The sequence below is a fragment of the Cololabis saira genome, chromosome 8 (genome assembly GCF_033807715.1).
Source record: "Cololabis saira isolate AMF1-May2022 chromosome 8, fColSai1.1, whole genome shotgun sequence".
NCBI classification, from domain to species: domain Eukaryota; kingdom Metazoa; phylum Chordata; class Actinopteri; order Beloniformes; family Belonidae; genus Cololabis; species Cololabis saira.
This window is the reverse complement of record NC_084594.1, coordinates 11,992,743-12,017,138: the sequence shown is the minus strand read 5'-3', so window position 1 is coordinate 12,017,138 and position 24,396 is coordinate 11,992,743. Positions and strand designations below refer to the sequence as shown.

General features: G+C 38.6%; 2 protein-coding genes across 2 annotated transcripts in view; one reads left to right on the top strand and one right to left on the bottom strand.

Annotated features, from left to right (window-relative positions):
* Window positions 1-24,396, bottom strand: part of tox2 (TOX high mobility group box family member 2) — a 570,456-nt gene that overhangs the window by 259,358 nt on the left and 286,702 nt on the right. The gene's annotated exons all lie outside the window — the stretch shown is intronic.
* necab3 (N-terminal EF-hand calcium binding protein 3) overlaps window positions 1-24,396 on the top strand; it is a 52,524-nt gene that overhangs the window by 16,882 nt on the left and 11,246 nt on the right. The window contains exons 3-9 of the mRNA XM_061728410.1: window positions 4,540-4,648; window positions 7,139-7,164; window positions 9,786-9,883; window positions 12,945-13,081; window positions 17,735-17,856; window positions 19,605-19,684; window positions 21,561-21,614. Coding sequence (XP_061584394.1) covers window positions 4,540-4,648; window positions 7,139-7,164; window positions 9,786-9,883; window positions 12,945-13,081; window positions 17,735-17,856; window positions 19,605-19,684; window positions 21,561-21,614 — 626 coding nt within the window. The remainder of the gene's footprint in view (window positions 1-4,539; window positions 4,649-7,138; window positions 7,165-9,785; window positions 9,884-12,944; window positions 13,082-17,734; window positions 17,857-19,604; window positions 19,685-21,560; window positions 21,615-24,396) is intronic.

Sequence of the window (24,396 nt, the reverse complement as noted above, 5' to 3'; positions counted from 1 at the left end):
TTATTATCCTTCTGTTGAACCACAATTCGAAAGCAACGTCTGATTGCAATTAGTCAATGTTCAGTAAATGATTATTATGATGTTTCAGTTATTTCGGTGAGCTTTGTGGGTTTTTCTTTCTATAACAGAAGGGTACCAGCAAATGCATGTAACAGTAACAGTAGTAGCAACAGTAGCAGTAACATAGTCTTTCTTTCCCCCAAAAACGCAATCTGCAATGTGGACTCATCTGTACCCCCCCCCCCCCCCAAAAGGAGGTGAAGTCCACAGCTGTGTTTGTGTGTGTTGCAATGCTCCTTTTATGATGAAGATGCATAACCCAGAACTGTCACGACTGCCGGTGGTCATCATTAGTTCATCCAACAGAGAAATGTCCCTTTGGAAGATCATGCTGTCTGTCTGGTTTGACAGTCCACATAATTGACTTTTTCAAATATGGCATCATGAGGAGAGACATGTGGAGGGAGCTTTAGTCTCTAAATCCATGCACTGCAGTGCAGATGGCATCAAAAGATAAGGAAACTGCATGAAACAGGGATATAGAGCAAAAGAAAAGCAGTTAGGGAAGTGAGAGACGAATGCTTGGATGCATGTCACTGACAAAGCTCCATATTAGGTTTCCTCTATTAAGAGTATATGGCCTTTACCTTCAGAATAGGTTATCTATTTCCCTTTCTTCTTATTATTAATAATATATTTCAAAACCAAAACCAATTCAGCCTCTGCGTCACATTTTTCTGTCTTAAAAACCACAGTATACCAGAGGCTTGGCATTTTGTGTTCATTGAGTATTAGTATTATTAAAGTCTAATCTAAAGTCCACTATAGTGAGTTCAGTGTATTGTTTGTACCAGCAGATTACCTGTGCAAGTCAGGATTAATGACAGGAAATGTCAAAGAGGCTCCAGATGGTCTTCACGCTTCCCTTGAAGGTTCTTTTTCAGCTTTGCTGAATCATCTAACTGGAATACTCTGACATTTTAAACCGAGCTCCTCCACCCTCGTCTTCACGTATATATGAAGTCAGCAGTCGCCTTTCACTCGGGAGGCTTCACATTACAGAATGAAAATATAAATGTGAAGTTGTAACAATCAGCCCCCTGTTTCAAGAGATGCAGTGCACATCTAAAACTGCCAAATCTTCCTTGCACTGATAATTAGGCGTATAAGAGCTGATGCAAAACGAAAACCTGGTTATGTAAGAGGATTAGGTCCACTGTGAATGGAAGTTTTTTAATGGCTTTTTTTTTCTTTTTTGTCTCAGGTTCTTACCCATCTCTCAGCTATTGTTTCACCCCTCAATTTAAATGATATTGCTCTATGTTGTATTGTGATTTTAATAGATATTCTAACATCTGCCAAAGGGACAACAGTGGCAATGGCAATGACACTTAGCCTTTTGGACAACATTGTCTCATTACCAGTGATTAATGGAGTCACATCCTGGAGGAGTTAATGTGATGTATGTGTGAAACAATGATTTTTTTTTTTCAGTCTGCCTGGTGGCTGCCTGACTCTCCCTTCCCAAACCAATTTGACTTAATGATTCAGCAACTTCCCAGATACGCTCATTTGTGTGCATAAATGCAGGCTGCTTCATCGCTGGTCATTTTTCTCTGGTCCTCGCTGGCCTACTGAGCACCAGACTGCTTCCAGCATTCTTCCGATTGTCTGAATTTCTGTCATGGCTCAGATGCACTTTGATGGAGATAAAAATCTGTTCGTCTGTACTCTTTCACGAGGATTAAAACATCTTGCAGCGTCTCTCTGGAAGGCCAACTGGCTGACCAGACTGTGTAGTCTGGGCCAGGAGATTGACTGATGGTGCACTTACAAAGGAGTTCTTTACTGATGACAACCGAGCGATTCATCTCACGCTGCTGAGTTTTGTGCGTGTCACCTGTCACAACGAGCTTAACTCACTATTAAACAGTCTTACCAGGAAAAAAATGACGAGTAAAAAGTCGAAATGTCGAGAAAAAAATGAAAATGTCGAGATTAATGTTGAAGTACAATTTCGAGAAAAAATTCAAAATTTCGTGAATAAAGTTGAAATGTTGAGAAAAAAGGCAAAATTTCGACTTTATTCTTGAAATTGTATTTAAACATTATTTTCGCCATTTCGACTTTTTTCTCAACATTTTGACTTTTTTCTCGAAGTGCACAATAAAAAAAAATCTTCCCCTCTCAAATATTTTTTCTCCTGCATGGCCCTGATACTCTTACGTACACATCTTCGTTAACAGAAATGTTAAAATTTTGAATTTATTCTACACATTTTTACAGCATTGGAAAACGTTAAGAATGTTTGTGTCATGTTTGTCCTCCTATAGAAACCACATGATAACAAAAAAATGTATCTCCCTCCCCCATCTATTTCCATTTTCAAACATTTTTGAAAAAGCTCCAGGGAGCCACTAGGGCGGTCTTATTTTAGTTTCTTCTTTTTTTATATGTATATATTTTCAAATTTGTCATATTTTGCAATGCAAACCATCGATATTGGCTCGTGGGGGCATGAAGCCTAAGCAGGGAAGGCCAGACCTCCCTCTTCCTGGCCACCCCGTCCAGCTCATGTGGGGGTGTCTCAAGGCATTCCCAGCCCAGATGAGAGACATAGGGCCAGTCCCAATACACCCCCTAGCCCTACTTTTCAGCACTACCCCTAAATTTTGCGCGTTCCCGTGAGGGTAGTGGTGTCCCAATTCCTCTTTGCATCTGGGGGTAGTGGGCATAACGAGGGGTAGTGTGTATGAATCTACCCCTTCACAGCTAGGGATTTCAGATGCTGACTTCGCGACCGAGGGCCAGAAAAATTTCCCAGAATGCTTTACGTCATCATTTGCACACTGAATCAAACAAAAAAACATGGCGGACATTTCTAATTTTTAGTGAATAAAATCAATATTTTGAGCAAGAAATATATATTTTACTTTCATAACATTCACTCAGTGAATGTACATAATCACTTGCTTGCCTGTTGTTGCAACCTCGCCAGAATAAAGGCTGATTTATGGTTCCGTGTTACACCAACGCAGAGCCTACGGCGTAGGTTACGCGGCAACGCGCGCCGTACGCCGTACCCTACGCCGTACCCTACGCCGTACCCTACGCCGTACCCTACGCCGTAGGCTCTGCGTCGATTTAACGCAGAACCATAAATCAGCCCCCGAGCCGGCATGTCAGGGTTTGACACTTCCCCCCAGTTTTTGAGTTTCAGTTCTGTCCCTCCTGTGTCCCATCTGTCCCTCCTGTGTCCCATCTGCCCTGATTGTCTGCACCTGTGTCTCGTTATCCCCTGCTTGTCATTCTCCCTGTCGGTCCATACTGTTTCTACCTCCATGTTTCCTGCCAAGTTTTTGCTCCAGTTTTTTGAATCCCTGTTTTGTGTTTTTTGATCCTACCAAGCAGCGCTTTGTTTTTTTTTTTTTTTTAAATAAACCTTGTTTTTTTGCAACTCCTGCCTCCTGCTCTCCTGCGTTTGGGTCCTCAACAAACACCAACCGTGACACAGCAGACTGTTTTCATCCCGAAAACATCGAAACAAATGTCTTACTGTAACAGGCGTTATTTGGATAAACTGAACCCAGGTTGGGGATCTTAACGGTTACTTTTACGCCTGAAAAAATATTAAAACTTAATAAAGTGGCATATTAACAGCGCTACAGCTGAAATTAAAACTTGCTTTTAACTCTCTGCTTCCTCATATGGTGTGACGTATGTGCAAACGTAACCAAGCAGTCGCTTACGTACCCGAACGTAAACCACTGACGTAGCAAGTAGTGTCCCAATCCCTAGGTAAGATTACAAGGCCCTACTCATTTTTAGGGCTAGTGGTAGTGAGTGAGGGCTAGTGGTAGAAAGTAGGGGGTGTATTGGGATTGGCCCATAGTCTGTCCAGCGTGTCCTGGGTCTGAAAAGGTCTCACCAGGAGGCATCATCCCCAGATGCTGAAGCCATCTCATCTGGCTCCACTCAATGTACTCTGAGCCCCAAAGATGGCCGATATTCTCACTGTATCACTTCCTCCTGGAAGCAGAACAGTGGCCCAGCTCTGCAGTAAAGTCCTGGAAGGGGCCATGAGAGTTTGCACAACCAGTCTACATGAGCTTTGTGAACTTAGAGAAGACAGGACTCTGTGTCCCTGCCGGAGTCCTGTGGGAGGATCCGGGAGGATGGGGTGCCAGAATCACTTACATGTGGGGATGCCCTTACTGTGCATCCGGTGTGTAAGTTGGACTTGTTTCGCATGAGGTTTGGACTCCGCCAAGGCTTTGTCACCAATTCTGGTCAATACTTTAATTATTTGCCAAATAATTGATTAGAAAAATCAAAACAATATGTTTAACAATACTCTACATTTCTGATCTGGCTGAACTAGATCAGGATAGATGGAAAATCAAAGGAACAAGGAAAGAACTGGAACTGAGATGGTGCATTCACAGAAAATCAGCCATCTAAGAATCTATAACACTGCTAAAACCTGGTATTTACTCTGTCTGCAAATTACTTAAGAACCACACTCCGTCTGTGTTTCAGATGACGGCAAGTTGTCATTTGAAGAGTTCAACGCTTACTTTGCTGACGGGATCCTGACCACAGAGGAGCTGCAGGAGCTTTTCTTCTCCATAGATGGCAGACAGAATAAGTGAGTTTTCTCTATTTTCTTCTAAGTTTATATTAAAGTGGACATGGCAAGTTTTTCTGTTTTTTTGGACTAATCTATTGTTTAAATGATGAATATTTACCCTAGACATTATCCTAGATTTGTTTTAGAGACCTAGATGGTCTTACTGTACTTATATGCAAAATAAACATAGTGTATCCAAGTCTTGCAAACTTGAGGGTGGAGGTCTTCAGCTAACTCCGTGATAAGGTGGGGAGTGGCCTGAATGGTCAGATTTTGTTGTCTGGAACGTGTTCAGCTTCCGACAGCTTCTGGCTATGCATCATGGTGGCACTGGCCTGGCGGACTGGAAACAGCAAAATAGCTGGTCTAGTGTAAAGATATGGCATATCGATACCATGTTTATTTTATATTAAAGGAGCATGAGGAAGGATTGAGCCAGGATTTATGAAAAAAATTTGTATACGTTTTAAGTTTTCTAGTAATAATGTCAGATGAAATCAAAAAGAATGAGCCTTCTAGCGTATTCCTCCGTTGCCTTGAACAGGCTGTGTGCTGCAAAATCTGCTGCAATTCCGGGACGGAATTTCCCGCGCTGTCCTGCAGATGTGACGTCACATGACGCTGCATGCGCGTTCTCCCCGTTCTCCCGTGCCGGCTTCACTGTTGGTTGCAGTACCCCCGACGGCCGTCGTGGTGAAGGGTGGCGCTAGAGAGTCTCATTTCTTAAAAGGAGCCTCATGCTCCTTTAAGTGACAGTTTTCAAGAGTGGACCAATTGATCAACTGTCCTGTAATGTCTTGGTAGAAACATGTATTTGGTTGTGTGGATGCAACAACATTCATGAAGTATCCTTGCTCCTCACAAGAAACTTGCAGAAATTCAACCAATCAGAAAAGTACTTAAGAACCTCCAGACAATCGAAAAATCTCATTTAAAAGGAGGTTCTTTTATCTCCATTGCTCCCTGGTAATTACAAACTGGAGTGACAAAAGTGCAAAAATAATGTAGGAGCGCTCTAGATAAGAGAAAAATGACTGAAAAATGCACTCCAATCGAACTCAAGCCAAATAAATCACTGTCAGCTACTATGCACTGTGTCCCTTAAACACAATACATAGTTCCATTTCAAAACTCTACTTCTTCAAAATTGCAGTCAGCCTTTGGGTGCTTTCAAATATCAGCAGTGAACTTTTAACTCACAGCCACCACAGAGGGAATGGCTCTCCCTTCTGTGTAAGGGTTTCTACATTTCATCCTTTATCAGAAAGCCAGTTCTCTTTATTATTTTTGGCCGATCAGGGATTTCTATTCACAAAGGCAATTTTGAAACTTTACCTCCTCCACACCGCTTTACAAGTCCGGGATGCTGTACAAGACTTTTCTGACTGGGCTGTTAAGTAAAAAGTAAACTATTCAAAAGTAACCTGCCATACGCGGACATGCACAAGATTCATTGATGTCAACTTTGAAAGCAGTTTTTCATCATTGTATGGTGTTTAGCTGCGATAGCAACTCACTACTGATTTTTTTTTTTTCTTTGAATTGTGGCATCACTTCCTCTGTCTCTGCATCAGAAGCGGTAAGGAGTGGTATTGAGTCCCCAAAAGCTCTTTAACCACCATCCAAGCTTTGAGTCAGTGGATCTAAGCTGAGCTCTGATGTCAAATCAAACAATGTTCTTGTTCAGAATGCAAATTATGTGATGATGACGGGAAACATAGATTTTTTTTTAAAAACCTTGGCTTTAGTGGGCCTAAAGATAGAGATCACAGGGAATATTCTGTCTGAGGTGATTATAACAGAAATATTATCACTTTATCCCTGCAGTGGGGATGGGAAGACACTTATGGAAATTATAAAATACAAGTTGTTGGCTAAAGATGTTATGCCGCTATTTTGGGACAGATGGAGGCTTTCCAGAGACAGTTTGAGCTGGACTCATAACAATGAATTGCAGTAGTCCAATCTTTAAACAACACATGCATGGGCCTTTTTTTACTGCATCACTCTGACTCAGATGTTCTTTATTTGGGCACTATTATAGAGGTGAAAGAAGATAGTTCTAAAAATGTGCTTTGTGTGTGAAGTAAGGACAAATCCTTCTCAAAAATAAGGCTCCTGTGAGAATACAATGTTCCTCACAGTAGAACTAGACGCCACAGTATGACATCCAGAGTAACACCTTATTTCTAAAGCACTCGGGTCAAAAGAAAACACTGCCAGTCTTATCGAAGCTTAGTAAGATCACCTTAGTAGACATTAAGTAAACTTAAATAAGATCTACTCGTAACCGAATAGTAAGAATTGAACTGTTGTTTAATTCACGTAATTTTGTCACACATCAAAAAGAGATGGGTTAGTCTCGAACACGAAATTGCCAGTCTGAAAATTGCTCCCACTCTGGGAGTGAGGAAGTAACAGTCTGAAACGGAGATGAAGGGCCGCACGTCTTTTGAATTTGCCTCATTAACTTTCCCCATTTATCTCCTCTTGTGTTCTGCCCTGCAGCAATCTGGACACTGACAAGCTATCAGGTTAGTGGGAGAGTGCTCCGTCTGATTTAATGTGTCATAACACGTGAGTTGTGGATTTAAAGCAACAGTTTAAGGTTTTTGGAAGGTTGATTTTTCTAAAACCTGACTGCTCTATTATGAGTACTGTACTCTATACAGTTTAAAAACATATACAAGAAAGTAATTCTTGACATGTATAAAAATGGGGACCTCTAAAGAAAGTAATTTACTTTACATATGTATTTCTTTGATTATTATTTTGTTCATTGTGGATGGATTATATACGATACAAATATAACTGCCGGCATTCAAGGCTGTTCGTGGATCATTGTAGAGGTGACTGGGAGATTGGACTCTTGAATTTAGGATATTGTAGGAGACCGGTTCAATTATGATTATAATTACTGATCATGCTTATTGGTTGTTTGTGTTGTATTTATTTTTTTGTTTTTTGTCTTTTTCCTTTCTTTTCTTTTAATTTTATTACATTTTTATAGGTTATATATGATATGATATTGTGAGGAAGGGACAGGACTAAATAAGTGTTCTGCTTCCTCCTGTTCCCTCTCAAACACATTGTTTTGCTGTGTGTTTTATTTTTGAATGAGACTGCTTTTTTTTATTATTATATTTTGATGCTTTTAATTTGATTGGGTTTTGTTGTGTTCGAGACAAAGCCAATAAAATAAAAGAAAAAATAAAAATAAATGAGTCCTCTTTAGATGTGCATTTCACGTAATGTTCAAGATTGCATGATTTGGAGGTGGTGTCTGACAGAATTTTCTTTTTATTAACTTTTTTTCTTCTTCTAAAAGTCGAATAGTATGGAGAATGTGCTTTTTGGTTGTTTAGCTCTGCATTATTTCAGTTTTTTAATTCAAATATCTACATGATGTAAAGATATCCCCGTGACCCAGCAAAGGATAAAACAGGTATAGAAAATGGATGGATGGATAGATGGATGTTAAGATATAGAACCGACTTTGAGGTCACCACTCGTCATGTGTCGGATGACCTAAATAAATGCAAGAAATGGGGCAGAGGCTGGTAAATACCAGTTTGGCCCAGAATAAAACCTCTGCATAATTGATTCAATGGGGATTTGTTTTTACATCCTACGTCAATAGAAGTTTTCCATTTTCCACAACAGAACGCCCCTTTAATCTAAAGCAGAGTTCACTGAACATTTGACTGTTATTACACTGTTTTCATTTGAGTCGATGTTTCTGAGTGATGGTGTTAAATTCAGCAAGATAAATCCATCTATAAAGGGATCTGTTTACCGTTGCATTGTTGACTGTCAGTCCAACTGTGTGCAATGTTCTGTTAAACTAAAACAGTTCAGCATCGCTGCTCTTTACTCACAAAGCAAATATCAATCGCCATCTGAGTGTTTTTAAACTCCCAGTCCCAGCTCCTATAATCAGTAGCACAAAGGGGTAAAAATGATTGAATGTAAAAACACTGAGTAATTAAAAAAAGAAAAACTAAATATATATTAGGGCACAATCCAATATCTATAACTGTTTTTGCACTTGGAGAAAAAGGCATCTACAGCAAGTTACATTTGATGTGTGTTGTTTTTTTATTTGGCAGCACATACAGTAAAAATGAATAGTACAGTACTCATAGAGTTCGTTGCGCCCTGTGCCGTGAAATTGATCTAGACCAGGGGTCGGCAACGCGCGGCTCTAGAACCGCATGCGGCTCTTTAGCGCCGCCCTAGTGGCTCCTGGAGCTTTTTCAAAAATGTTTGAAAATGGAAATTGATGGGGGAGGGAAATATATTTTTGGTTTTAATGTGGTTTCTGTAGGAGGACAAACATGACACAAACATTCTGAACCAATGCTGTAAAAATGTGTAGAATAAAAATTACATTTCAACATTCTGTTAATGAAGATTTGTACGGAAGAGTAAGAGTAAGTAAGAGGCCGTGCAGGAGAAAAGAATTTTGAGAGGAGGAAGATTTTTTTTTATTGTGCACTTTGAGAAAAAAGTCAAAATGTCGAGAAAAAAGTTGAAATGTCGAGATTAATGTTAAAATACAATTTCAAGAATAAAATAGAAACTTTGCCTTTTTCCTCGACATTTCGACTTTTTTCTCGACATTTCGACTTTTTTCTTGGGATTGTACTTCAACATTAATCTTGACATTTCGACTTTTTTCTCGACATTTCGACTTTTTTCTCGAAGTGCATAATGAAAAAAAAAATCTTCCTCCATTTCTAACTAATGTAGAAACATGCAGCATGTGTTGCCTTCATTCTAAGGCTGATACAAGACTTTTCATTTTTTGCGGCTCCAGGCATATTTGTTTTTTGTGTTTTTTGTCCAATATGGCTCTTTCAACATTTTGGGTTGCCGACCCCTGATCTAGACTTTCTACTTTTGCAGAGGAGTTTAGACAGGTGGAGGTAATACTTCGGCCTCTGTTTCATGATAATCTGAGCATTGTCATAAACATCTTGTAGATTAACCAAAAATGTTTGGTTTATTTTTCCTCTAAAATGTTGCTACTGCACTTTTCACGGCCTGCTTTTCATCGGTTTCTTTTCTGTCTTTAACTTTCAGAAGCAAACGTGTGATATTAATTGTGCTGGTGCTGGAATAAGGCTCATGGTTTCTTCTTGTTTCCTCTCAGATTACTTTTCTCAGCACCTTGGAGAGTATCTGAACGTCCTTTCAGCCCTGGAGAGCCTGAATGTTGCCATTTTAAGGGCAATGGATAAAACTAAAGAGGTAATACTTTTGAAGAATTCACACTGAGGTTCCTTGTCTCCTTTTCATGGGGGGTTGTGAATGATTTTATGTGAGTTTGTCCTGATTTTGATTTCTGCTGCGGTGCAACAGCTATCCTGGCTGAAAAGGAGTTCTGCAGCTACCGGTTTAGTAGCTGCAGAAACATCACACTTCTACACTTTTCCTCTAAAATCGCAACTACAGTTTGCATTATGTGAAACGGTTTGTTCCTTTATGAGAGACACAAGGAAAGACTCGTCATCACACCGGGAGGAGAAGCTTGAGCAAGCTTACGGCCATAACACTGGGCTATTAAAGTCTTTACTGCTGATTCCTGGCTGCCAGATGAAGCAGCAGCATTTACAGATGAAGCCACTTTTACACTTTGAGCCTTTCTGAAGTACTGAGATTACAGAAGAGGGATTGAGAAAAAGCCATCCTGAATGGACTGGCATTTAAAAAATTGGCATTTACCGCTGATGTCAGTTTGGTACGCTCACATGGATTTTAAAACAGTCTAATGGATTTACTTCCTATTTAGCCACATTATGACAATGTTATTTCTTCAGTGCAATCATAGTGCTGAATGTAATATTCTGCATGATCTCCTTGCTGCCAAAACCGTTGCTTCTGCTACAATAGGGGAACAAAGATGTTGATTAGTATTAAAGGCAGCCGCTTCAACTCAGCCTGCCCCCTTGAGTTAACCTGATCCCGCAGCCCTTGATTGCAGCCTGTCCACACTAATATGCAGATTACCAGTCCGCCTTTGACTACGTTACTTTTGCTGACAACTGTAATATGACCTTTGACTTCGTTGGAAGTACGCTTATTTGAAGCTCTCTGACTTGATTTCTCGCTGAGAATCAAGCGCTTGATGCAACTTCCATGTCTGTGAATGTAAAATGGGGCTGCTGTACAAGCGGGAGTAAATGTTGCTTGTCAAATCCCGTCAGCAACCTTTTGTTCCTTGTTTTGAAGGAAAAAGATATGGAGCCAAATCGAGGCCAAAAGTTTTGCTAATTTGAAAATAAAATTTGAACCTGAAAATTCTTTTTTACAGTTTCAATTTTTTTTTTTTCAGTATCAGATCTTTTTTTTAGTTTCAGAACTTTTTATTTCAGTTTCAAATCATACTTCTTCTGATAATTTCTGCAACCTACGTTTCCTGAAGGCAACATGACTGAGGAACGTCCCCCGCCTTCTCTGTTATGCTGTCACTCATGATGCCACGCCCCTCTCCGTTGATGCCACGCCCCCTAAGCCACATCGGGGCCAAGAGTCTGAAACTGAAAAAAAAATTTGAAACTGAAAAAAAAAGATCTGAAACTGAAAAAAAAGGAAGTGAAACTGAAAAAAAAGATGTGATACTGAAAAAAAAATGAAACTGTAAAAAAGAATTTTCAGGTTCAAATTTTATTTTCAAATTAGCAAAACTTTTGGCCTTGATTTGGCTCCATAAAAAGACAGCATAGTTCTCAGACTGCAATTGATGATTATTTTTATCAAACTATTGATTTTTTTTCTCCCTTTTTTAAAATTATTATTATTATTATTATTATTTTTACAGTTCATTACTGTATTGCTTAGTTTGTAGAAATTCAGAAAATAGTCTTTAAGTTCAATGAGACCCCACTGCAGCGGCTGATTCATCCAGACATCTTAGAGGGGAAAGAAAGAGATTGTCAAGTTTTGCAAGTCTCTGAAATCGTGGTATATTTACATAAAAATGAACACATGTTACAATAAATTAATATTAATTCAATTCAATATGAATTAATGTTGAAAATTGGTTAATATTAATCTCCTTAATATTATTCAGTTGCTGTTGACAGGCTATTTTAAAAGGACTCCAGGGCTCTGAGAGAACTAGCTCAAATCAATATTCAATAAAACAGCTGTGCTACTTCAACAAGAGGAGGAGACCTGTCTTCTGGATATTTATGCATACTGTCTTAATTAGATCACCTCATTCCTTTGTTCTTACGCTTCCTGAAAAATCTTGCAGTTGGGAAATCCCCAGAGGGTCGTCCAAACACCAGTTAGCAGCTGTGGTCTGTCGGTGCGCTGGACTTTTAATCCCATGATGCCTATTCTGTAGAGGCTACTCACTGTAAACCTTAAGAAGCTCTGCATTGCTGGCTCATTAAAACACTGCATATGACTGCTTCAAGAGCTTGTAATCACATTTGTGTTTAGGGACTAAAACAGCAATTATGAGTCCTATTTAAATTCTTCAACCTTTGAATTTGGATATGTTACACTGAATAATGAGTGTTTAGACAGTTAATTAGCTCATTTAACTGCAGCTGTCACACAAGAGGTTTCTGTGTCTTTGAAAGGTTATTTGATCATCTCTTTTCCCATCTCTGGGTGCATTTTCATCACCCTTGAAATATGCACCCAATGGAAACAAGTCATGTTTTGATATATCACAAAAAAGCAACTTTTTAACTCACATGAGATGGATTCAGAAAATGAATATTTGGAATGGAAAGCTTAATTTGGTATCTGGAGGGTAGATTACATACCAAAAACAGACACACTTGCTTTTCTGCAGGAACGTGCTCCTTCGCGCGTGACGTCGCAGACACAACCAGGAGGATTTATTGTCTTTCATCATCAAAACTCATCAAAAGTTGCATGAGTCGTTTTAAAGTTTTGAAGCCACTGCCGCTCCATAAATCCATGAACCATGACCCCCCAGTAAACTCTCAGATGCAGATGTACATCTTTAAGGTACTTGCCATGCAACAATGTTTTGCAGACATTTCCATCCTTTTCAAAAGATGACTAGAATAAAAGTAATGACGGTTGGAGTCGCTGCAGAATTACTGCCAAAATTAGAATTAAAGAAGTTCTCGAGATCCATCGTCATTATTCTTTGAAGAACTTATAACGTGAGGTGAAAAAACAATTTTTGTCACATTAACATACATTTTAACGGAAACACAGATGCAGTTTTGCACCACAACTGCAATGGAACTGCAGCTATTGTCCTGCATGCATGTTTGGGCACTTTGCTCTTTAACTTGTCATTGTGTATGCAAATGTCTCTCAGGAGTACCAAGGTGCCAGCGTCTTGGGCCAATTTGTCACCAGGTTCATGCTGAGAGAGACTTCGAGTCAGCTGCTGTCTCTGCAAAGGTCCCTTCAGTGTGCCATGGAGGCGGTGGAAGAGCAGAGCAGCCCTGCCCCGTAAGTTTTCATCACATCAATGACAGCTGGTTTTTGTGGGTATTATTTTTTACAGATTCTAATACATTATCCATATATTTTTATTGAAGAAATCAAACAGAGTCGTGTCAAAGTGTCTTTAGAGGCTGACAGGTTATTTGTCAATTGTATGGAGTAAGATAACTTCCAAAAAGATGTGTCCATGTTATAACTATTCGTATTCGTAATGATAAACATTTGTATGTAAATAAAAAAGTTGTACCCAAAATTCTGCTGTCACACACACGAGTCTGATAAATTATTAGGGTTAGGATTGTTTTTATGTGAGTATGAATCTAAAAGCTGTGAGTGCAAAGTCTTGTGAATACAACTCTAATTTCTACGACTACGAGTCTTCACTGTGAACACGAATTCAAGTTTATTGGTACGAGTCGAAAAACTGTTGAAATGACATCACAGGCAGGTCACAGCATAGACATAAGAAAAATAGAGAAACATATTTTCTCATCAACAAAACATATTTTTAAATTTTCAAGTAACAAAATAACATATTTTAACTACTTTTCAGATTTTTTCAATTATTTTATTGTCTGAAAAATGGTTAAAATGTTATTTTATTGTCTGAAAAATGGTTCAAATATGTTATTTTGTTATTTGAAAATTTTTTAATTTGTTTTGTTGATCTATTTTTCTATATTTTTCTTATTTTTGTGAAGGGGGATATATATTGTTTTTCGGCACTACCTTGTTCTTTATTACAGATATAACATGAATTGTGAGTTGTTGTTGTTGTTCCGGCCAGAGTTAGTTGTGGGTGTGGTTTCACGCATCCAAGGCCAACCGATGCAAATTGCATTTTGGTTACGTAACGAAAGGGAGCAGAATCTGAACGGCTCGTAGAAGCCACATCACACTGGATGGATCATCCAGGCGGCTGTACAGACACTGCAGAATCTGGTTGCTTTCCTCCTTCTCTGAGTTGGCAGGCTGAGGGGAGACCACTTTATATATGTTAAAGCAAGAGAAAACGTGTTTTTCATAATAGATCCCCTTTAAGATTCAAATTAACGTTTTGATTATTTGTTAGCACTTGGGACTATTTCTGCTGGCAAAAAACTGAATATAAAATCCTCGTGGACCCACTAAGTGATCCATTTAAAGTGGTGTTTGCAAACCAGCTTTTAGAACAGTTTATACTAATGATGCATACAGGAAAACAAAAAAAAAAATCATGTATACCAATATCAGACGATAATTTTTGTCTTCAGTAGTTTTCTGCAAAACATTTAAAAAAAAAATGGAAAATGATGAACATATTGTTGGGGTAACTATTGTCTGGCCTAAGAGTGGAGGAAGTTTAATTAACTACCTCAAGTGTATCTTGTTAAGATAGTACTGTCAACATAAAACTTTGAATTTATGTTTCTCATTTTAACCTCACTAACAGGCAAGCTGCTTGAAATCCTGAATTCTTGTCACGAACAGGTTCATTAAATGAAAATGGAGCTCCAGAGATAGAAACAGAGGTACATTATGTCTGCTGAGTCACTGTAGCAGTGACATCAAGTGATAGACATATTTTTCTGAGCAAAACTTTCCTGAGGCATTTTTATTTTATTTCTTTTTTAATAGTGATCAACCATTATGTATGTCATGCAAGTTGTCAGCACAGGCTTTCTTAATTGCATTGAGGTATTCAACTGTATGCAAAAATATATATAGAGAGAAACAATCCATCACTCATATTTGTGGGAAAATAAGTGTGAGAAAATTGCATCTCGTTTAACTGTTAACTGTTCATATGCCCCATTTGTTACTTTTAATCTTAATTAACAAGCATGTGCTCCCAATTGTTCATGGCTAAACAAGTTTGCACATTTTGCAGCTGAGGTTGCAGGTGTGTGTGCTCAGCAGAGCTCTCCCCTCTCCCCTCTGGGTGCCTCGCTGGTGTTACTGGAAATAATAAAGCGATTATAGCCAGGGTAAATTATTGAGAGGAGGCTCCGGGAGGCAGAGGCAGCGCAGAAGGAGAGAGAAACTGTAACATAGAGCAAGTGACTCACGGAGGAAAAAAATCAAAGTGAAGATGGATATGATGGATATGATAAGTACATAATCAAACTTGTGTCGAGTCTGTCATGTTTTGAGCAAAAGGCAAATGCAGAGACGGGTACCCTATTGACCACGAGTAATTCTTCTGAATGATTAATGGCTATGGTTTTGGACAGATAAACAGAGAGCGCGAGCTGTGCTGGTATAGCAGAATGAGACAAATCGAGCTCAGCAGCAACTCCTCTGTCTCTGCCTTGCTTTGCTGAGGAGTATTTATGGCTGTTGCAGTGGCCTTTGGACTCCAGGCTGTTCTCAGCATGAGCACCTTCTAGCAATACGCTCCCTCTGCGCTGTCAGCATGACCCCTCCCCAACAAACACACCCTCACTTACTCACACACAAGTGAACTCAAAGTATTAACACACACCTTTGTTATTAGTTAGTGTGGGTCTCTATGGGCTCAAATTAATGCCGTAAATATTTTGTACATAGGGGGGGATATATATTGTTTTTCGGCACTACCTTGTTCTCTATAGCTGATATAACATGAATTACTCCTATGTGGGATCAATAAAGTTCTTATTTTTGCCGTCTGAGAAAATTAAATATATTATATTTGGTGCCTAACTGTTTCCCAAGTATATTAGTGCGTGTGTAAATTAATAAACGAGACGTAAAACGTACATTTCTTTGTAGAAAGGCTCTTTATGAAAATAAGTCCATTTACTTGTATTAGTTTGCAGCCCAGTCTTGCCACATCCAATATGGCGGCGACGTCAGTAGGAGATGCAATGTGCTGATTGGCTCTCCAGAAACGCTTTGAAACCCGTGCCAAAGATCGCTGATTGGCTCTTATTATTGGCGCGTCAAAACAGTGCCATAATTCGCCGTAATTCGTAGTTGTAAAAAAAGTTTGTAGCTTTTGAAAAAAAGTTTGTAGCTTTTGTAAAAAAGTTTGTAGCTTTGTAAAAAGTTTGTAGCTTTTTTTATAAAAAAGTTTGTAACTTTGTATCTACAAGTACAAATATTTTTTGCATAGCACAAAATATTTCTACAAGTACAAATATTTTTTGCACACGCACAAAATATTTCTACAAGTACAAATATTTTTTTCACACGCACAAAATATTTCTACAAGTACAAATACTTTTTTCACACGCACAAAATATTTCTACAAGTACAAATATTTTTTGCACACGCACAAAATATTTCTACAAGTACAAAGTTTATTTACAGATACAAAATATTTATGGCATTAATTTGAGCCCATAGGTCTCGCTTATTCACACACATTGTTTTGCGTCCTGCCAATGACACTCAGCATTTAGTGCAGCACACTCTTCCAGCTTTGACAGAGTGTGTCCGTTTATAGATTCCCTCACCGGCCACTTTATGACATACACCTTACAAGTACCGGGTTGGACACACTTTTGGCTTTAGAACTTAATTCTTCATGGCATAGATTCAGCGAGGAGCTGGAAGCATTGCTCAGAGATATTGATCTTTGACATGATGAACACACATTTGCTGCATATTTGTTGTTCATTGAGGTGAATCTCCATTTTTTACCCCATCCTAATGTACTCTGTTGAGATCTGGAGACATTTCAGTTCGGTAAACTCATTGTCATGTTTAAGATGCCAGTTTCAGAATATTTTAGTTTTATAAATAGCACATTATCCTGCTTAATGTAACCATCAGAAGATAGATGAACTCTCATGGTGAGCAGCAACAGTCAGGTAGGGCAACTGCATTTAAACAATGAACAGATGGCAAAATAAAATATCCACCAATCCATCAGCAGAAATCAAGACTCATAAGAGATGGGCATTGTTTTTCCAAAGTTGCCCAATATAGTGTGGTCTATAGCCTCAGCTTCTTGTTCTTATCTTACAAGATTGGCACCTGGCATGGTCTTCAAGGTTGAACCTGTTGTCTTCTACGTACTCTGGTTATAATGAATGCTTATTTTATTTAATCATTGTTTTCTCACTATCATCTTCCACCAGGCCAGCCATTTTCCTCTGACCTCTCTCATCAAGAAAGCGCTTTTACTCAGAGAAAAGTCTGCTTTCTGGATGGTTTCTCTATCTAAGATGATTCTTTGTAGATCCTGCAGAAAATCCCCTGCAATCCCTCAGCATCTGAAATACTTTGACAAACTGTTGTGGTACCAACAACTGTGCTACATTCTAAGTTTGAGCAGGATGTCTTTATCATGTCTACGTTCCTAAAATGAGATTGGCTTCTTAAATATTTGGTCAACGAGCAGTTGAACAGGTGTCGTTAGTAAAGTAGACAGGAAGTGAATATGTGTGATCATTATGATGTCTAAGTGCAATTGTTCATCCAATTTAAATATCTATTTGGGTCATAAGCATTTGTCTTCCTCTTCATTGAATGTCTTCACATTTGTTTCAGTTCATCTTTGACTCGTTCATGCAACCGTCTCCAGCCTTGCCATCTTAATTTTATTCTATATTTTTATTTCCCCCCCTTGTGAGCAGTCCTCTCTGCCATGTCCTCAGTTTTTTTTTGTTTATTTTCTTCCACACTCCTCTGAGAGTTGCTGTCTCTCTCTCTGATGTTTGTTTCCCCCGGCCTGCGTGGCTGCCGTGGCAGGAGGGAGCTAAAGGCACCAGAGCTGACAGCAGTGCAAAGAAGTGGCAGGCGGTGCGGTCGCAAGGTCAACAACAACGTGTGCATGCCCCCACCAGATCCCAGCTCTGGGCCCCCGACCACAGGTGTGAAGAAAATCTAAATATAAGAACTGAAAAAAAAAAAAAAAAATATATATATATATATATATATATATATATATATATATATATTTTTTTTTTTTTTTTCTTCATTAAATTATTAAATCATTTTTTCAAAATGTTTCAAAATATGCCTATTTGTGGAAAGAATATGTAGTATTTGAGTTACATAAAAGCTTGTTATTTTTTCTCTTCCTAATTGTCCTTGTGGTCAAGAACGCCCAACACAAAAATGGTTTGGCCGCTGATGAAAATTTGATGTTATCATTTAATTCAACCATTAAAATGGTCAAAATGTCCGGTCAGCACAAGTCCGGTGCTCAGAAAAGAAGAGAAAAGAGAAGAAGAGAAGAAGAAAATAGAGGCCTCAGAGATTCTCTACACAAATATTTTAAAAAGGGTGGTGACGGTGAAGCTTGAATTAATAAAGTCAGGGTAGTGCAAGGTAAGAAACAGTGCAGCCAACGTTTACCAACCTTGTAACTTAACCTAACTGGCTAGCTCTAATGTTAACGTCCATTAGCTTGTATAAAAACCTGAAGAGCAGAGGAAGAGGAGAGGAAGAGGGAGAAGGAGAGATCCGGGCGCAGGGGGGCCGATCTTAGATTATTTTGTCCGGGGCCCAGGCAAGACTGTCAGCTGGCCTGCTGGGCCCATTTATGTCAGTCCTCTTATCATTTTAAATCTAGTTCTTTATTGAACTTTGATATCAGCTTTTACACAGCTGGAATAATCCGTAAATGTGATAATGGGTCAAGGGACTTTTATCTGGGTGAAGGAAGATCTCAAAGATTGTATCCAATGTCACATAAAAAAGAAAGAAAGAAATGACCAACCCAGACCAGAAGTGTCACTTTTAAGGTACAAACTACATCCCAGTAGGTTCAAGAAGCTTCTGGATGTCGAAAACAAATATTTAGAAGCTGTCATTGTTCGCAAAGCCTCTTCAGCATGATATGAAAGTTTCTATTATTATCACTATATTATCCAGGTGTATGTATAAGCCAGGGTTCGGCAACCCAAAATGTTGAAAGAGCCACTTTGGACCAAAAACACAAAAAACAAATATGTCTGGAGCCGCAAAAAATGAAAAGTCTTGTATAAGCCTTAGAATGAAGGCAAATGGCGAAAGGCGAAATGTCGAGAAAAAAGTGGAAATGTTGAGAAAAAAGTCAAAATTTCGAGAAAAAAGTCGAAATGTCGAGATTAATGTTGAAGTACAATCTCGAGAAAAAAGTGGAAATGTTGAGAAAAAAGTGGAAATGAAGAGAAAAAAGTCGAAATGTTGAGAAAAAAGTCAAAATTTCGAGGAAAAAGTCGAAATGTCGAGATTAATGTTGAAGTACAATCTCGAGAAAAAAGTGGAAATGTTGAGAAAAAAGTGGAAATGAAGAGAAAAAAGTCAAAATTTCGAGAAAAAAAAAAGTCGAAATGTCGAGAAAAAAGTCAAAATGTTGAGATTAAAAAGGAAAGGAAAAAGGAGAAAAAAAAGGAAAAAAAGAAGAAAAAAAAGGAAAAAAAGAGAAAATAAAGAGAAAAAAAAGAAGAAAAAAAAAGGTCAAACATTTTTGAAAAAGCTCCAGGAGCCACTAGGGCGGGGCTAAAGAGCTGCATGCGCCTCTAGAGCCGCGGGTTGCCGACCCCTGGTATAAGCGGTGGGCTTCCATTGAAAAGGTAAACTGACCTCCTGTGATTGTATTCCTTTGTTTTGGCTAAATTGTTATTGTCTTCAGGCGTCAGCATGGAGGTTGAAGAGAACTGGTGCTCTCAGATCAACAGGCTCCAGCAGCTTTTGGACAAACTCGAGTGTCAGGTAGGAATCTTGTCTCTCTGCATGCGGAAAGCGACGCACCTCTGACCCAATCCCCCCATCGGTATTTATTTTCCACCTGAGTGGCTTCAACCTACCCCCATACCCTGTCTCTAATGAGTTTTTCTGATGAGTCTACGACCGCCAGTGAAGTAGCTAAAGGACATTCAAACATCCTGCATAACCTAACAGTTATGCAGGATGTTGCATCAGGAACTATTTCAAGTAGAGTTGGGTTAGATCACCTGATGCTGCAGAGAATAAATGAGTTTACATAAAAAGCTACAGGGAAACATCAACAGAGGTTTTCTAACCCCACTTTAATCTGCCTGTCACAGCTCTGACAAATAAACAAAAAACAGCATTACAACAATGTAAATTAATCAAAGACGAAGGTGGTGAAAAGTATTAATTTGGGTTAACTTTGCAGAAACTGTTCTCTGCTAAAATATGACTTCTGAAGACACTGTTCTTGTTCGACACCCATAGATTAAAGGACTGCATTTTTATCTCTTATGAAAGAAAAAACATGAGTGGGTGGTGGAATTCATCTTAAACTTGAATATTTTATATGCATTGGACACGTTGATGTGTTACTCAGAGAATATGTAAATAAGAAACACTTTATAGTTTCCTAACCATCATTTTTCTTTGGGGGAGATCATATTTTTACTTTCAAGAATTAAGAAACATGCACCACCGGACTATACAAACAGAAAACAGAGACTGTGCATCTTAAATGAGACACCCATCTGCCCTGGAGCAAGAATTACCAGCATGTCTTTTGGTATTCTGGTTTGGTGCTTCTCTCATTGTCTGGAACAAGACGTCAGTTTACAGCTTGAACGGTTTCAGCACCCATCTTGAAAACATCGGCTTACTTGAGCATGTCTGGTCTGTTTTTCAATGATGGCATGTATTTTAAATTTACATCAGTTTTTCATGTTTTCACGTTTCGTGCGAGAAATTGCTTCTTTTTTCAAGTCCTGCAGGTCTTTATTGCTGTCGAGCACCTCTCCAGCTCTCACCGCGCATCCTGAAGCCTTTTTCACGCTCTCCTGCTTTCTTCTTCCCTCCGTGTCTGCTCTTGCCTTTATTAACTCCTGTAACTCCCACCTTTTGATGCTCATCCTTCCCCCCTTTCACTACCTCTCAAAGCATTTTTCCTCTCCAATACTCAGTTTTTTTGTCAACCCAGAGGGAGTCGGAGTGCAATATCAAAGCAATTCATAACCTGCTGGTCGTTCTCAGTGCAATATCCATCCCCTCACCTCAACACTGTCACCATCACACACCCCGTCTGCCCATCTCGCTCTTCTTTTCTGCTCTCTGAGATGCAACCGAATCATTTTTTGGCCACAAATGTTATTTTACCTGTGAAAAACATGACCTTCAAGACGAAAGGCTCATTTTGCCCTTTATTGCATTTATTGTAGTTTATCTTTATTCTATCATGGTTTTAAACCTTCACAGAGCACAGATATGTCTGTGATGGGATTACAAGATATATCAAAAAGATATTTTCAAATTTTTTGGTCATTAGAAGTCGTTACTTTGCAGTTGCATCATGGGCCTCCAGTAAGAAAAAGTGGCCTTTGAATGAGTGGATTATTTCCCTGTTGGAAAACAGCACGCAGTAGCTCCGGATAAAATAACGTAAAAAAATAAACCACACACACACACACACACACACACACACAAAAAACCTTCAGAACAACAATGCCAAAAAAAGGAGGAAAAAAAATCACAACAAAAAGAATGTAATGATGTTGTTGGCAAAAAAAAAAGTTTTTTCACTGCAGATATCTTTTTTCTTTATTTCCGTTTGATGTTTAGCAGAGACGGGAGCTCTTTCTCATTGCTTATTTTATTGTTTCAGGGTCCCAAGTTGGAGCCACTCAAGGAGGACACACTGGCCGGCACATACAAGTCTGTAAGTCAGTCTTACCTCATTTTCCCTGAATCACTGTAGTATTATTTATACTAAACGTAATAATAATTGATATTTATAAATGCATGACAGGGCTGGAACATATGTATCGTTAGGATACTCCAAAATTTGGGGTATTAAAGTTTATTTGCTGTCCTCCTTACAGTTTGATAAGAAAATACACTGTTCAGTTATTCAGTCTGACAAAGCCCACGCTAGCATAGTTTAGCACTGTCACATCAAGTGGATACATGCATCATGTCTTAGTGACAAAATAGTCTTGTAAAAATAGTAATAAAAACTACAAAATAGTCAAAATAAACTTCTCAATAACTAAAATGTTTCTTATTTACACGTTGTGACTAAGATTCACTTTATGCAGGAATAAGAGATGCTTGTGAGGAGCTTTATTTTGATGAAGCAGCACTGCTTGGGCGCAGTGACCGCCTGCAGCAACACCGTTTGAGCGAGTTAAATATAAAATAGAAGACAACTGACTTTGCAAATCGTGCATCGCCACTGGAATTTTTTACTCGATTATGTCCACTTTGCATTCTGCATAGTCACATTTTCTTTCTCCTGCTGAGGTGCAAACTGGGCAAAAAACAGGGTTGTGTGTGCAAAACGTCATTCCCATTGAGATTTATAGGCGTTCTTCCTGTGGAAAACCTACAAAACGCTCTTTAATATGTTCCTTCCAACTAGGTGAGTATCCAGGCTGGGATCTAAGTTACCAAGAATAAGACTTGAGAGATGATTCAGATTTCAGAAGATTTAATTAAGCAGTTGCATGCAAAAGGGTCAGAACATACATCAGGCATCTCGATGCAGAATGACAGTGAAACAAAGGAAGCGTAATTATTTTAAGGCATAAATGAAGGCGATGTAAGAATGATGATTCATTGTTACGATTCTGGTAGACAAAACATTGTTAAGGTCGATGTTAATCTATCTTTTTTTGGACGGACTATCAGTCTGTGCACTTAATCAGCCAGTGCTGAATTTGTGCCACTATCATTTTTTAGCATTTTTAGTTTAATCAAAGTGACTGAGGTTAAATTTTCCATCACAGCTCTCTGTAGTGGACACTGAGCATCAAAGGTTTAAATTTACAGTCAACCAAAAAAACGAAAAAGAGAGGAAGAAGAGTACAGATGATGAAAGGAAAAAACTCTTAAGCACAATAAAAGTGCCCTAGATCATTTTGGATTCACTTTATTTCAGCCTGCGTGGCATGTTACACAGCACGGTTTGGAATCACCAGCTCTTTCCAAATGAGAGCGGTTTGTCCACATGAAGGTATTCAAGTGTTATCTATTCAAATATGTGTTAATATGCATAAATGTCCAAAGGACAAGTCACTGAAATACTTGAAAAAGTTGACAGCATGAATCATTTCTATTTAAGAGTTCACTCATGCACATGAGTGCGCTCTCTGGATCTGTATGTCCTCAAACAGTCAACACGTTGTCCACCCACACACGGATAAAAACTGATAAATGAAAGTACAGGTAATATCAGAATAGCTACATAAAAAGCTACACTTTTTTTATATGTCACCAGATTCATATTCATTTACAAATTTAATTTAGCTAAATTGATCAAATAGGACACCATAGTGATGCATGACACCAACGAAAGAGAGCAGGTACTTTTTCAGTTGATAAAAAAAAAAAGCAAATCATGCAAAACGGGGCTCCCAAGCTTGATGGTCAGCCTCAGTATATAGTATTTTGGGATAAATTACCTTTCTTCATTTATAGCCATCTAAATAAATGCATTTAAGTAGTTCACCATGAAGCATTTAAATTATATCTCAGGTATGCAACATCTGTGTTGTGATCCAAATCAGCTGCCTGACAATGTTGCAATTTTATAAAGTTAGAATTTCAGCTTTCTGTTTTCAAATTTGCAAGATTATAAAGTTACATTCTGAATAGTTATTTTTCTTTGAAAAATTTGTGTTTATAAATGTCAAGGTTTTGAGTTTATGTCACTTTTTTTAGTGTTTTTCTTTTTTTGTTTTGGTATTTAAGTTCCGTTTTATTTGAAACCCAGTGTCCATGGGTTTAAGTTCTGTCTTGACTCTCCTTGTTCCCATCTGCCCTGACTGTTTGCTCCTGTGTCTCGTCAAGCCTTCTGTGTATTTTGTCTCTTCGTCTCTCCTGCATCTGGGTCCTACTCAGCCTCATTATGACGATAAAGTTGAAGTGTTTGAGTCTGCGCTTGCAAATGGGATTTTCTAAAGTAAGAATTCCTGCCCAAATTAAACAAAAAAAGTTCCTGTAGATTTGTGAATTTCTTTTCAAATTTGCACATCTATATATACTATAAATTTGAGTTTTTTGTTTGTTTGTTTTTTCTTGCAAACATGCATCTTTAAAAAGCCACCCAGAATCTTGGCTTACAAATTTGCGATCCTCCTTAGTCAACAATGCTTTTTTGATTCCATCAAAGGCCCTGTCAGGGTTTGACACTTCCCACCAGTTTTTGAGTTTCAGTTCTGTCCCTCCTGTTTCCCATCTGCCCTGATTGTCTGCACCTGTGTCTCGTTATCCCCTGTGTATATCTGGTCTTGTCATTCCCCTTCTCCCTGTCGGTCCGTACTGTTTCTACCTCCATGTTTCCTGCAAAGTTTTTGCTCCAGTTTTGTGAATCCCTGTTTTGTGTTTTTTGATCCTGCTAAGCAGCACTTTGGTTTTTGGTTTCTTTAAAATAAACCCTGCTTTTTTGCAACTCCTGCCCTCCTGCGTTTGGGTCCTCAACAAACACCAACCGTGACAGG